We start from the raw sequence: 14987 nt of genomic DNA, 5'->3' as shown, positions 1-14987 counted from the left end.
TATGGTTTGTTAACTTTGTCATCTATAATAGTTGAAAATGCAAACTTTAAATTCACTCTAGCTTGGAGAATCAAACAACATGCATACATACATCAATAATAGCCATATTTAGAATTTAAAGAGAACAGGAAAATTAAGTTTTAATAATTAGAATGCACACAGCATGTACTGGTAGTTACAAAGACAATCATTTTTTAAAGTTGAATGAAATGGCAAATAAATAAATAAATACAATAATTCATAAATAAATTAGCACACAAGTATACTGTTTAAATAACACAGCTAGGATTTTATTAAAATCTTTCTCTTCATATAATATTTGCGATCCACTCCCAATCTAACTTTGAGGCATTAGATTAAGATTGGCTCACTGGTCAGTTTCAGAGTTATAGTAACCTTATTATGCAATTCTCCTGCTGGGCAGCACGCTGTAGTATAGTGGTTTGCAGCTTATCTAGGTCAGAATTTGAATTCTGATAAACAAGATGTGCGCGTTTTCTTGTTTCCGATTTAAAAGAAAAGACTTTTCATCATATAAGCAATAAACATAAGTGCTGGACTATTAACTCTACTCGGTGAGTATAATTCATTAATTTTCTTATTGATTTTTTTTTTCAAATTTCTAGCTTCTAACCAGCTATAGTGCATGGTTTAATTTTTCTTTGTATATTTGTAGAAGAGACATTATAACAAAGCTTTACATAGATTTGAATTGAAAACTTATTTAAGCATCAAATTGACCTCCTTGATTCAAATATTTGTTGTACATGTACATTTGTAATGTTAATCATTATATAAAATGTTTATTTATAAAAATGAAATTCTTTTGCAGCTACTATCAGTTCCATCTTCATGTTTAACATCTGAGTTGCATTCAAATTACCACATTTGAAAGACCCGCCTTTGGTGAAGACAAAATTTGTGTACGTAAATAATATTACATTTTAACAATACATGTATTATTATTTCGGTGATTAATCTAATTCTTTTCATTAATGAAATGGGGAATGTACTTGAATTTTTCATATTTTCATGATCTACAGATAATGATAATTATGTTGATCTATAAATAAATACCATTTTCTCTGCGTTTCTTTTCAGGGTGTTACACAAATCAAGAGCTTATATCAGAGGATAGACTACTTCATTGGGAGCCTTTTCAGTGTTTGTGATTCTGAATAATAGATCCACCACTCTGCTGATTCTGTGGTGAACAAATGTTGTAATGATATGCTTTTGCAGAATCATAAATAAGCAGTGATTTCAATTAGTGCTGGATTATTCTTTAAGAAGAATGGATTTCTGTGATCCTGTTCTTTTAAAATTCAGTGAATAGTTTAGATAATGTTTAATATTTAAATTGTCATCTGATTATAAGGAAGATTATTTGTTGGGATTATATCTATATGACGTCAGGTTCATGTGACATATGCGTATAATTTTTTTTTTAATTTTTGGTAACTGAAATTATATATCAAATATTAAAGGGATTTTTATTGCAAATATCAAAGTGTTTAGTAAAATTTTATAAGAAGTAGAATTTTCCTATGAGTTGTTAACTTTAACAGATCATACCAGGATCATGATTTTGAAACGAGTTGTTAGCTACAACAGATCATACCAGGATCATGGTTTTAATACGAGTTGTTAGCTACAATTGAACATACCAGGATCATGGTTTTAATACGTCAGTTGTTAGCTACAATAGATCATACCAGGATCATGGTTTTAATACGAGTTGTTAACTAAAATAGATCATACCAGGATCATGGTTTTCTTGCTAGTTGTTTAGTTTAACAGATCATCTAGGAACCATGATCCATTAGCTCATTTGCATGTGAAATTTTCCTATACCGAAATCATATCAAAACCATGATTTACACATGAGTCGTTAGCATGATCCCAATAGGCTGTTTTTCTGTTTGGGATATGGCAAGATAGAAAATTTCAGAAATACAAACGAACGTGGCGACCAATTTTAACATCTTACAGGAAATCTTATCGAAAATGTACATAGCTTTATTTTGTCTCCTTTGATGTTTATATTATTAAATTTTTCGATGGGTATGCAAATTATATATAAAAGATGCAGTTTTTCGAAAAAGTACAACGGTATGTTTTGTAACAAGACAATTTGATATCTGGACAGAGGAAAACCAGTCAACTGTTTTAACTGGTTCAATGCCATTATTAAACAGTTCCGATCTACGCCTGGTAGTGTATCTTTAAAGCAAATCTGTCCGAAGAACTCACTATCAAATTTAACTTCAGATACTTTGGTGTGTTCATCTAAACAAATTGTAGGACTAGGGCTATAGAGTGCACTCATGATATAGGGTCTGATAGAGGGACTCTGTAACAGGCGTGATACACCCCTCTCATATAGTGTATACAGTCTAAGGAATAAATTAACTTGTGAATCGCCATGAATATTAGACAAAAACATGTTGTTCTCTGGAATAAAAAAGTTAGGACACACGTACTCCCTCATACACCTATTTGAGAATCAGTTTAAAACAGACCCAGAAACACTGTAGGAGATTTTGGGGACTCCACTGTGGGATATTATTTTCTTGGAGAACCCAGAAAATAGCTGTCTTCATATGATAGGAACAAAGTAATTTTCTTTCCTCCCCTAATTTGAAGTTGATTACTTCATTTAAAATCAATTTCAATAATCCGTAGGTTAAAAATTGGCAGTGATTCATCGAATACACAAGTTTTTGTTCTGCAACATAGAAAGATATTCTCCATTCATTGTTTTCGTGATTTCCAAGTTTGTGTCCTGTTGCAACAAAGTGACACCCATTTCTAACAATATCATTGATAATGCTAGGTTTTGGCCATGAATTACATCTGTCAATCCATGAGGAGGCAATTGGAGGCCAAAAGTCACAGGCAAAACAGTTAGCATAATCATATTCACATCCCCCAGAAACACAAAGATTACATGGACCATATATAGTAGAATTAGACAAAGGTGTTGACATCTTAAAAGTTTTTTTGAATTTAGAACTAGATATATAATATTTGCCATTCAATCGGTAGTACGCTGGCAGATAATCTGAATCCCAACGTCCTGTTAAACAAAGCAAAGTGTACCCTGGTGGGCTATCCGAAATGTCTGCAAGAATTAATACACATGCGTATTTCTTGTAATACTGGGTCTGAGATAAGTCCCAGATTACTCGGTGATTATTTCGCCAAATCATATCATCCCTATCAGATCCTTTCCATCTGAATCCTTCTCCATAATTTCCAAACGACATTTGTTTTATATTAAGTCCCTCCAAGTTATCACGCATCATATTTATGAAATTAGTTACATCCCTCCTCATGGCCACATGTTGTGGAATCCCTACTATCTTATTGACGCCCATAAACACAGTCTGCATTCTTCTCTCTCTAAAACAAAAAAGGTAAATTATTGACAAGCAATTTGATGGAATAAGACTATTAGCAGTGTCGAAAGTCATCCTTTCGTAATTTCTATAGTCGATCCAATGACCTTGTAAGCAAAAACAATTTATCATTGTGCCAAATGGTTACTGACGTTTTTCATACAAATTGTTCATTATTTATACACTGAACTGACGACGGATTTTTCTGTTTTTTCCCGATCATGACAAGGAGAACACGGCGGGTATGACCGGTCAGCAGGGGATGCTCACTCCTCCATGGCACCTGATCCCATCTTTAATATTTTGAAGGTCCGTATTTGCTCTGCTCCTATTGTGAATTGTTTTATGGACTTTGATATTGAATACTGTTCGTTATCTCCATATTCTTCTTCTAATATAATGATACATTTTAGCGTCATATTAAATTATATGTGTGTATGTGACATGATTACATGAATTCGTACCAATGTCAGTTGTTCCTTCGATTCATTTTCCCTGATATGTTTTGCTTGGAACTTTCAATTGAATTAGATTTAATACTTTTGTCCGGATAGCTGTCGAGGAATTTCTCATATAGTGCAAGTTATTGCAGCCTGGAGGACCGTGCTGCTCTATACATATGCATTTAAGTGTTGGGGTATGGGGATTGAGGTGGGAGAAGTTATTCAAAGTTAAAGGTTATCTAAACATTAAAAAGATTGTCAGTCAGAATGTTCTTTCCCTTTATGAATTACGGGATACATTATTTATTTATTTCCATAAAGTGAATTTGTAAAAATATATATTTTTGATATTTAATATATAAAGTTGCTTCTCATTTAGTATCGAAAAAAGGACAGGTCCCTTTTTAGAACATCGATTTTTTCTTATCGCATAAAACGTAATCTACACAGATCGTGTTTAATATTCTGAAATACATGTACATTTCTGAAAACAGATACTGCATGAGTCTAGTTTCAGTTTATATTTTATGCATCCAACATTTACTTAAGAAATTGATAAAGTTTAAAAGGGGCATTTTTTGTTCGATTTTCACCCGACTATAAGTTTTCAAAATATTCTCGACTATCGTCTCTATCATTTAGACGCATGCTTTTTTCACACATATTGAAGCGGTTTAATGATCAATTAACATAATATGGCATTATTAATATTAGTCATGTCATACTTTGAAAGGTGGGGGCCCAGCATACGAGGGACGTTCAATAAATAATGTCTTCAGCCCGATGACATACAACATAGAAATCATTTGCCATTAAGCTTGACTTTCTCTAATTATTGAATCTATAATGAGTTGATAACAGTTTATGTGACCACTATTCATCGCATAATTCCATTGTGAGAAGCTGGAAAACAAGGGCTACTCGAGACACTGCATGTAAAATGAATAGTCATGAATCAGTAAACTATAGATTGAAATTAAACGCTCATTAAAGCTGCTGTAAAACCTATGAAGAATTCCAAAGATATATTAACTGAAATTTACAGCAACCAATGCCCGTTTTATACACACATGAGCAGGCGGATATCAATGAACAAAAATGATATAATGGACATTAAATATCGGTACCGTCCTTGGCTACAAGGACAAACAACAACCAATGTATATTTGCGAAAAATCAATAAATTATCACTGAGTTTGTTTGACTTTAATAATCATGAAATATTTTAGAGACATCATTTTGGGGATACTTCACACTGTTTTAAAGAAACATTTGATAGTAAAAAAAAGTTTAATGCTCAAAGGTCACCAAATATTTTGAAAAATGAGTGAAAACGACAGCGTGTAGGAATATCTAAACAATTATTTAAAAAAAATGAAAAAAATTGTACTTATCCATGTTTGTCTGAAATTCAAACAAATAATGAAACATGAATCCATTTTGCTTTAAACCCTCAAAACAAATATACAATGAAATACAGTTGACAAAACAGCAAAGGGCTGAAAAGAGCAAAGAATTGCAAGAGCACAAAAAGAGTTTTATATGCTATTTTCTTAAATATAAGTGGTCTTGTTGTTCAAATTCATTTTGGGGCATTAATTTCAATTTCTGGAAGAGTCTAGAAAGCAAAATATTTGCAAAAATTGAAAGGTTTATGAGTGGAAGGAGCAAGAAGGAGGAAATCACTACATTAAATATCTTCATGACAGCGTCCAAACTCACAGACTATGAAGAGTAGATTAAAGGGGATAAAAAGAAAGTTAATGTTTTGTCACACCAACAATATTGGCCAGCACTTTTAACGTTTAACTTGTTTCATTTCCCAAACTTGTGAAAAACACCTTTCAGAAGAAAAAAAAACAAGTACAGGAGAAATCATCGGATCTGCAATATTCCAGTATACGAAGGGTCATACTAAAAATGTGTTCTAAAAACAATTAGAAATTGAATAAAAATGTTACGCACATGTGTTTTAATTAAAAATGAAATTTTAGTAGGTATCTAACTTATGAATTGCATTCAGTATCCCCCCCCCCATCAGAATCGCACTTATTTACACTTTCTCCAGAAAATAATGATTGAATTCGACATTTCCACTCGGCAAGCATTTTCACGCTTTTTACGCAGATAAAAGAAAACACATGCATACCATATATGGGTGTGTAGATAAATTATCCAAGAAGACAATGGTAAAAAGGTAAAAATCAGTTTGCTTATGCATTTCTTCTGAAGGAGTAAATGAGTGTCTTTCTGAGGAGGAGGTACCGGGGTATTTAGTTTTATTTGGAATAACATGCTTATGTTATTTTATACAATGGGCTAAACATATATTTCCGAAATATATGTATTTGTTAGTCAGCAATACATTTTATCATTCATTGAGTCAAATGTTGACCGACTTTAATTTTTTCATACTAGTTGTTATTCCATTATTTATATACACTGAATTGACGACAGATTTTTTCATTATTTCCCGATCATGACCTGGAGCACACGGCGGGTGTGACTGGTCAGCAGGGGATGCTCACTCTTCCAGGGCACCTGATCCCACCTCTGATGTTTTGGAGGTCAGTGTTTGCTCTGCTCCTATTTTGTATTGTTTTATAGACTTTGATATTGAATACTGTTCGTTATCTCCATATCTTCTAAGTGTTATTATATTGAAGATGATAATCTTTGATTCAATAAATGTGTATAAATTTCTTTCGGGATTAATTAATTTTGAATACTATGTGAGGGTTTCATTCTCGTGATTAACAGATATACAGTTAAATGTTTATATAAAACAGTCTTAAAACTGATTGTTACTGTTTTCTATTACATAAAGAAACTATTGATAAATTAAATTGACATGTCAGTAAAAATAATCATGACTGAATAATATTCAAATTTTCAATTCAAATTTAATTTGTATATAAATATAAGTTTGCAATCACAATCACAGAAAATATAGAAAATGAATTATTATGATAAAAAATTAATATACCATATAATTGTGTTTAAATATTTATGTTATAAATTGGTGTGAAAGTTTTCTTCATTCAATAATTATAATTTTTTGTTTCTATGCGTGCACTGTTCAGAAATGACTCACATAAGCATTGTAAGCATTTTTTGATATTACTCAGAATCATTTTCAACTGCCATTTTTGTGACATTGTTTATTGGCAATCCCATTTATATGTAAGCCTTGCCCATTAGATTTATAAGCCCCGCCCACTAGGACCGCTGGGACTGCTTTCTGTGACCGCTGGGACTGCTGGGACTGCTGGGACCGCTTTTGGACTGCTCTAGTTTAAAATATCAGATTAACTAATGAAATGTATTAAACACCAGATTAACTAATGAAATATTGCATTGAAAAAAACCACTGTAACGAAGGAAATATTTGTTTATAACGCCAGATTATTAACTGATGAAATATTGTATTAGGCCTAAACCATTATGTTAACTGATAAAATATAATTTTAAAACATCACATCAAATAATTAAATATTGCATCAAAATATTATATTAATTTATGAAATATTGCATTAAAACACAAGAATAACAAATGAAACATTGATTTAAAACATCAGATAAAAATCAGATTAACTATTGCAATATGGCTTAAAACATAAGCTTATTAGTGAAATGTCGCTTTAAACTTTATTTGCTAAATTAAATAATTAAAATCAAAAACACTAAAACATGAGAACAACTAAATCATTATATATACTTTTATTATTATAAAATAGTCATTTTTTTTATTTACAGCGCGTGACGTTTTTCTTTTTAGGGGGTAAGTAAGGTTGGTTTTTGCTCTTTTTGTTAATTTTTTTTACCCAATCATAAATGAAAATTATAACGGTATCAAAAGTAAGGCAAAATATGCTTTTAAATACAAAATGTTTAAAGGAGAATTTTTTTTATCAAAATTGAAAAGCGGGTGAGATAAAGAAAGAGGAATAAGTAATAGTCTACCCATAGTATACTAAATAAATTTTACATAATTTTCAAACTCGTTTTATAGACTTTTGAACTTGAAAACTGTTTGTTATCTCCAATGTTTCATTGATGATAATAATGATAATCAATGTTATATAATAATGAAATTATAAGTTCATTACGTAAAACAAAACTGGTATTAAAATTCACAGAAACATGAAACCATAAAAAATCACGTTACAAGCACGATTTTTGAACGGTTAATATTACTTTCATTAAATCATGATATTCTGTATTCTTTCCTTTGACGCATTGTGTAATTTATGGAATGGATATTGTCTGGGTGATTGTTGGTAGGAATACAGAGCAGCCTGGAGGTCTCCAGTAATTTGTTGACAGATCCCTAAGATCTGCCAGGATATGTCTCTCAATTCTGGAGGGATATGTATCCCCTGATCACAGTGAACTAGGATCTGTAGATTACTTAGAGCTAGTTGTGCACTTAGAATCTCAACACGTCTAAAACAGAGGAACTCCAGCATATATAACAATATAAAAGGTGGGATGAGTAACCCGTCCCCTTCCTTTGCCTGTGAAGCACAGTGTTGTTCTGAAACTAATTCATTGATATAAACTCTGTCTTTGTTAAGAAGGATAATGCTTGCTACAGCCTGTCCCAATTTTGTAGACAATGAAGTTCCACCTACAGCCTCACTATATATCTGTATGTCAGTATTAAATAAATACATCAGATGTGGCTGTTTCAATCCAACTTTTGTCCTCTCTATCACAGATAAAGCTTCTCTGTAGCGGCATGTGCGATAATAATTCATGGCGAGGTACAACTTGTCAGTAATACAACCAAACTTAGCTGCCAATTTCAGCATATGACAGGAAATTCTATCAAAAATATATATCACTTTGTTTTTCTCATCTTTGTTGTCGTTATATAATTTAAATTTTTTATGCATATTGTGTAATAGAAATGCAGTGTGCTGAAGCATTACTCCTGTACATTTTTGTAACATGACAACTTGATACTTTGTCAAGGGGGAATTAGTCAATTGGTTTATTTGACGCATGGTTATCATAAAACAAGATAGATCTTGAGGTGGCAATGGTTCATTAAAAATTATCTCTTCGAATAGTTCTACATCAAACTCAGCTTCTGAGATCCGAGTTTTTTCATCTAAACAGATAAAGCTTCTAGGATTATAAAGTGCATTTAATATGTAGGGCCTTAGTGAGGAACACTTTAAGAGGCATGATACTCCATTCTGATATAATTCATACAAACTAAGGAATAACAGTGTTTGTGCTTCACCATGAATTTTTGTGAGAAACATGTTGTTTTCTGGAATGAAAAAATTAGGACACATTCCCTCATATACCCAACTAAGAATGAGTTTAAAGCAGACCCAGAAACACTCCAGAAGATTCTGCGGACACCAGTGCGGTATTTTATTTTGTTGAATCACCCAGAAAACAGCCGTCTTCATGTGGTAGGAACACAGTAATTTACTTTCTTCTGTTTGTTCATAGTTAATAACTTCATTCAAGAACAGTTTCAATAGGCCATAAGTCAAAAATTGACAGTGGTTCATTGAATACACAAGTTTTTGTTCAGCGAAAGAGAATGATATCCTCCATTCATCGTTTTCATAAGTCCCTAATTTGTGTCCTATTGCTACAAGATGACATCCGTTTCTAACAATGCCACGAACAACATGAGATTTAGGCCATGAGTGACATCTGTCAATCCATAAAAAAGCTGACGGAGGCCAAAAATCACAAGCAAAACAGTGGGCATTATCAAATTCAAATCCTTGAAAAACAGAACGGCTGCATGGCCCATGTATAGTGGACGTAGGATTTACTACGGAACATGCGTTTAATATGTACATAGAACTAGATATATAAAGTCTTTCATTCAAAGTGAAGCACGATGACAGAACCATCTCGTGTGCTATCGGTATCGGTAACCAGAGTAAAGTAAACCCCGGAGTGCTTTCTGAACTGTCTGCAAGAATTGGCACATATCCGTTTGTAAAATAATGCTGGGCCTTAGATAAGTCCCAGATCACTCGATGGTGATTTGGCCATATCATTATGTCCCTATCAGAACTTTGCAGTCTGAATCCTTCACCATAGCTCCCACTACATAGCCTGTCCTCGTTAGTATTTGTTCTTGACTGATTTTGAACTATATTCCAAATATCCACAACATCTCTCCGCATGGCAACCTGGTGTTGAGTTCCCAATATTTTACATAGTCCTTCGTACACATACTCTGACAATGGCCGTATATTTTTTTCACTGAAAAGTATAATAATTCTTCTAATTAAATCAATCATTCATTTTATGACAATTTTTTGAAATATTTTGTAATACCTAAACTCAATAAAATTTGTGAATACTGTTGTTATCAAGGTCCGTTTTTTCTCCATGTCACATTTTTTTCTTATTCAATCTCCTCTCAACCAACAAAGAAGATAGATATTAGCAATAAAGTCTTTGCTTGGAGTTTTATTTTTCACCATGGAGGCCATTTGTGGTCAATAAATAATGCTCTTTTACTAAACTGGATTCCAAGAATTCCTCTTCAGTTTTACAATTTGTAACTGTTTGTTTTCACCATATACATGTATTTTCTCACATATATTAAGAAGTTGCTAAATCATCTTTTGGAAAAAAAGATCGCTGCCATTTGTTAGTGTCCTGTAATTAGCAATACGTTATCGGAAATTTTATTTGAACTCTGGGAGTGAAAGGGGATTCGAAAAAATGACAACAGTCTATAAAAACCTTATTCTTAGAGTCCCTCATTAATTTATGTTGAGAGCTTATTTCTATTGCCTATAGTAGCTGCAATAATGTAGCCCTCTCCGACTTTTTTTCATCTGATATTTCTGGAGAGCCCCATCCACAGAAAAGGAGCGGACTACATTATTGCAATCTAAGGTTTTAGACTGTTAATTTTCACTATAAGGGTCAAAAGAGAGACGATTGGTTGTTTTTATAGTGTTTTTATTTACGTCCCATTCTAGAATCCTTCACGCACATAGAGACGTCATCATTTATCAGTGAATGTCTTCAAATTTTGACCTTTACTCGGAACTTGGCAACTTTAAGCGATGAGGGATCTTTATCTTGCCAACGCCTGCAGTTTTCACAATTTTCCCATTAAAACAAATGTTAATCATTTAGTACTGTAATTGCTGACTAGTTATGATATTGCCATATGAAATACTTTCATAAAAGAACCATGTCATTGTGCCATATGCTCCTGTGTTGGATATGGCAGATGCATGTTTTCATTTTGCTATATGTAAAATTCACTGATTATCCTAATATAAAGGAAAGACCCTTTTCCGTCATTTAATTAACAGGCAGCAACTAGTTAAATATTTTTTTCATAAAAAGAATGAAAAGAGTACATGGATATTTTCAGAGCCTAGCTTGTCGACCCGAACTGAACGTTCCCGGAAACTATTTTTGAGCATGTGACATCACATTATATTCTACAGTCTAACTTTTACTCTAAATGACTTGTAATATCCGTTGAACTGGCAGTAACACTTTTCATTTTTAAGGATGTTTAGAAACAGAAATTTGGAGCGACATTATTTGAATGAATAGCAAAAAAATATATTGGGCATAAAATGTGAAATGATTGAAATCCACCCCCCAAAGACAATTTCCGCTTTATCGCTCAGAGACTTCGGTTGAGCATTTCTTCCCATATTCATTCAATAAACTACATCAATAAACATAAAGATTGATTGTCGTACCTGTTGCTGAAATCCATTCCTTCTAGCCATATCCCGCCTTATTCTTTTTTTTAAAATATCTATATTTAGCTTTTGGAAATTCCCCTGAAATCCCCCTTTCGCCTTTATAAATAGCACCTTTGTCATTGTTATCAGTGTTATCATATTAAAGATAATATTTTCATACGTGAATCCATTTTTTTTACTCTATAAAGAGAGAAAAATATCACAGGGCTTGGTTTTCAGTTGATAAGAATCTAATTGTTTATTCCTAATGACATTAAAACAAAATTAGTTTTTTAAAAAATTAAACACTTAGGAAATTATTTTTTTTATCGTCACAAGGAGAGCACGTGTTAGAGGGGAGCCCCTTGTAAGTTACTGATAATCGACAATTTACTAAAGAATGCTTATTTGATAATGGCATAGGCGCTCTTCATGTAATTGTGTAAATAGATAAGTATGTATAGGTCTACCCCTTCTATGCTATAAAATTGAATTTTTCTCCAACAGTTAACTTTGTATTTAATGAAATAGGCATTTTCTGATTTATTGCTGATTTTCATTCTGATCCTTTGACGAGCTGACAGCTGATCCCCGACAGTTCCCCAGGATCTAACTATCATATGCTAGTCAATTTCTTTTATTAACTATGCTTAACTGAAATACAGTTTGTAAATCAATATTATAATTCGTATTATTGTAGCAGTTTGTATTAAAATGAATTCACTGTCTCCATGTCTTAGTGATTGTTGATATGAGTATAAAGCGTCATTGGAATCCCCATTGATCTGTTGACAAATCCCAAGGATCTGCCATGATATGTCTCTGGCTAATGGGGGTATATGTTTTCTCTGATCATAGTTCACTAGGGCTTGGAGATTCTTCAGAGATGTTTGTGCATTAACAGTGTCAGCTTGTCTATAATATACAAGGAACTCAAGCATAAATAACATAATTTTGGGTGGGATGAATAATATATGTTCTCCATTCTGTAAAACGGACTGTTGCTCTATTATTAACTCATTGATGTATACTATTTTGCCGCTGAGTTTGATATGGTCTGTGACAGAATTCCTCATTTTTGTTGACTATGACCGTCCTCCAACACACTCAGTATACTTTTCAAGGTCAAACGTAACCACATATAACAGATGTGGCTGTGCTTATCCAACTTTTGTCCTCTCTATGACAGATAAAGCTTCTCTGTAACGGCATGTTCGATAATGATACATGGCAAGGTACAACTTGGCAGAAATACAACCAAACTTGGCTGCCATTTTCAACATATGACAGGATATTTTATCAAAAATATATATTTCTTTGTTATTGTCATTGTACATGTAAATACTTGAATGCAATAAATTATAAAATGAAAAGGCAGTTTGCTGTAAAATTATTGCTGAAAGGTTTTGTAACATAACAATATGATAATTTGTCAGTAGAGAATATGCCAATTTTTCTATTTTCTGCAAGGCTTTTATGAAAGAGATCAGATCTAGAGTATTTAAAGTTGCATTTTCATGTATCTCTTGGAATAGTTCCATAGCAAAAACAGGATCATGCATCAAGGTGCTTTCATTTATACAGAAGGGGAGTCTTGGATTACAGAGTTCGTTCATGATATAGTACCTGATAGAAGGACTCTGAAACAGGCACGATAAACCCCTCTCATATAGTGTATACAGTCTGATGAATAAAGCATCTTGTGAACCACCATGGATATTAGTATGAAACATGTTGTTTTCTGGAATGAAAAAGTTTGGACACACTCCCTCATACACCCATTTGAGAATGAGTTTAAAACAGACCCAGAAACACTCCAGGAGATTTTGTGGAGTCCATTGTGAAATTATGTTTTCTTGAAGCACCCAGAAAATAGCCGTTTTTATGTGATAGGAACACAGTGATTTTCTTTCCTCACTTAATTGACAGTTGATTACTTTGTTTAAGAACCATTTCAATAATCCATAAGTTAAAAATTGGCAGTGGTTCATTGAAAACACAAGTTTTTGTTCTGCCAAAGAGAATGATATTCTCCACTCGTTGTTTTCATGATTTCCTAGCTTATGTCCTATTGCGACAAAATGACACCCGCTTCTGATTATATCATCAACAACATGAGGCTGGGGCCACATGTGACACCTGTCAATCCATGAGGAGGCAGATGGAGGCCAAAGGTCAGAAGCAAAACTGTGGGCATGATCGATCTCTAATCGGGGGACTTCCATGATATTAAGAGTGCATGGTCCATGTTTTACACAAGTAGGCTCTTGCAGTAATTTTTTTTCAATGTATTTAGAACTAGATATATATAATCTTTCCTTCATTCTTAAACTTGAAAACAGAACACAGCTATGTGCTTCAGGTATTGGTACATGTAACCAGAGTAAAGTGAAGCCTGGGGGGCTCTCTGAACTGTCCGTTAGAATTGGCACAAATCTTTTTGTATTGTTGTACTGGATCTGAGACCTCTCCCAGAACACTCGATAATTAGTTGGCCATTCCATAATGTCCATATCAGATTCCACAAATCTGAATCCTTCTCCGTGACTCCCACACCATAAAAAGTTCCTCTTATTGGGTTCTAGGTAATTTTGCACTATATTCATAACTTCAATGATATCTCTCCTCATGGCCAACTGTTGTGGGGTTCCCAGTTCATGTATTTTACACAAGCCAATAAAAACAGATTCCGACAAACTCTCTGAACATCTTCTTCTGATGAAAAAATAAGATAATTTAATTGTAAAATAATTAGTTATGTATTTTGAAAATATATTCAAAATGTATTCTACTCTAATATGTTTTATTTTCATACCTGTGTGTCGTGTTTCCGGAATCCATTTTACTTGACACACTTTGCTGGAAATTTTTAATGTCTATTTTTAGCTTTAGACATTTAGTGGAATTAAAATGAAAAGTATCATTGAATTTAATTTCCAAAGTCATGCTGTTGTCAATATTAAATGAGGATATTAAAATACCTTTTGAATTTATATTTCAATCAAGTCCTTTTATTAAACGTCATTAAAGGAGCAGTGTTTGTTGTGGTGACATTTTAAATACACACATCTCACATTCTGTCTTTTAATGTAATACTAACTTGGTTTAATATTTGCGTAAAGCTGGGATCATATTGTTGATAGAGACATTAATTGACAGACTCCCAGATGTTTGCCTCAATCGTTTCATCTGATTTATATCCGTGTTCTATGTCCTCCGCACACACCTGGGTATTTCTAATGTTTAAAGATTTTATTTTAGATCGATCACTGCTTGTTATCTTCATTTTTTTTCTTCAAAAAATAGGGACGATAATCGATTACAGAATTGCTGTTATCTGACTCTGTTTAACCAGTAAATTGTATCAAAATTCACATTTGTCGTCTTTTTACAAGTAGCTCTGTTCATATACACAAGAAAAGTAAAAGAAAAGAAGACTT

At 32.9% G+C, this 14987-nt stretch overlaps 3 protein-coding genes and 1 long non-coding RNA gene across 8 annotated transcripts in view; 2 read left to right on the top strand and 2 right to left on the bottom strand.

Annotated features, from left to right (window-relative positions):
• The window catches only part of LOC134244680 (medium-chain acyl-CoA ligase ACSF2, mitochondrial-like), a 61764-nt gene that overhangs the window by 27507 nt on the left and 19270 nt on the right, over positions 1–14987 (top strand). The gene's annotated exons all lie outside the window — the stretch shown is intronic.
• Positions 178–1519, top strand: LOC134244667 (uncharacterized). The gene is made up of 3 exons (XR_009987268.1): positions 178–575; positions 833–923; positions 1102–1519. It is a non-coding gene; the product is annotated as an uncharacterized LOC134244667 (long non-coding RNA).
• LOC134244666 (uncharacterized) lies at positions 7491–11614 on the bottom strand. The gene is made up of 2 exons (XM_062726917.1): positions 11563–11614; positions 7491–10087 (listed from the first exon to the last, which is right to left on the bottom strand). Exons 1-2 carry the CDS (start codon positions 11577–11579, stop codon positions 8047–8049), a joined length of 2058 nt encoding a protein of 685 aa, XP_062582901.1. The 5' UTR covers positions 11580–11614; the 3' UTR covers positions 7491–8046.
• LOC134244665 (uncharacterized) lies at positions 12048–14496 on the bottom strand. The gene is made up of 2 exons (XM_062726916.1): positions 14363–14496; positions 12048–14262 (listed from the first exon to the last, which is right to left on the bottom strand). The coding sequence occupies exons 1-2, from the start codon at positions 14491–14493 to the stop codon at positions 12708–12710; spliced, it is 1686 nt and encodes a 561-aa protein (XP_062582900.1). The 5' UTR covers positions 14494–14496; the 3' UTR covers positions 12048–12707.

The sequence above is a fragment of the Saccostrea cucullata genome, unplaced genomic scaffold, assembly GCF_032062105.1.
Source record: "Saccostrea cucullata isolate Sc308-1 unplaced genomic scaffold, CSIRO_AGI_Scuc_v1 ctg219, whole genome shotgun sequence".
Classification (NCBI taxonomy): Eukaryota; Metazoa; Mollusca; class Bivalvia; order Ostreida; family Ostreidae; genus Saccostrea; species Saccostrea cuccullata.
This window is presented reverse-complemented; position numbering and strand designations above follow the sequence as displayed.

Coding starts and splice junctions, on each gene's coding strand:
- LOC134244665 (XM_062726916.1), bottom strand. CDS start 14,493: ATGACTTTGGAAATTAAATTCAATGATACTTTTCATTTTAATTCCACT. Junction 14,263..14,362: donor TCCGGAAACACGACACACAG/GTATGAAAATAA, acceptor TTTTTTCATCAG/AAGAAGATGTTCAGAGAGTT.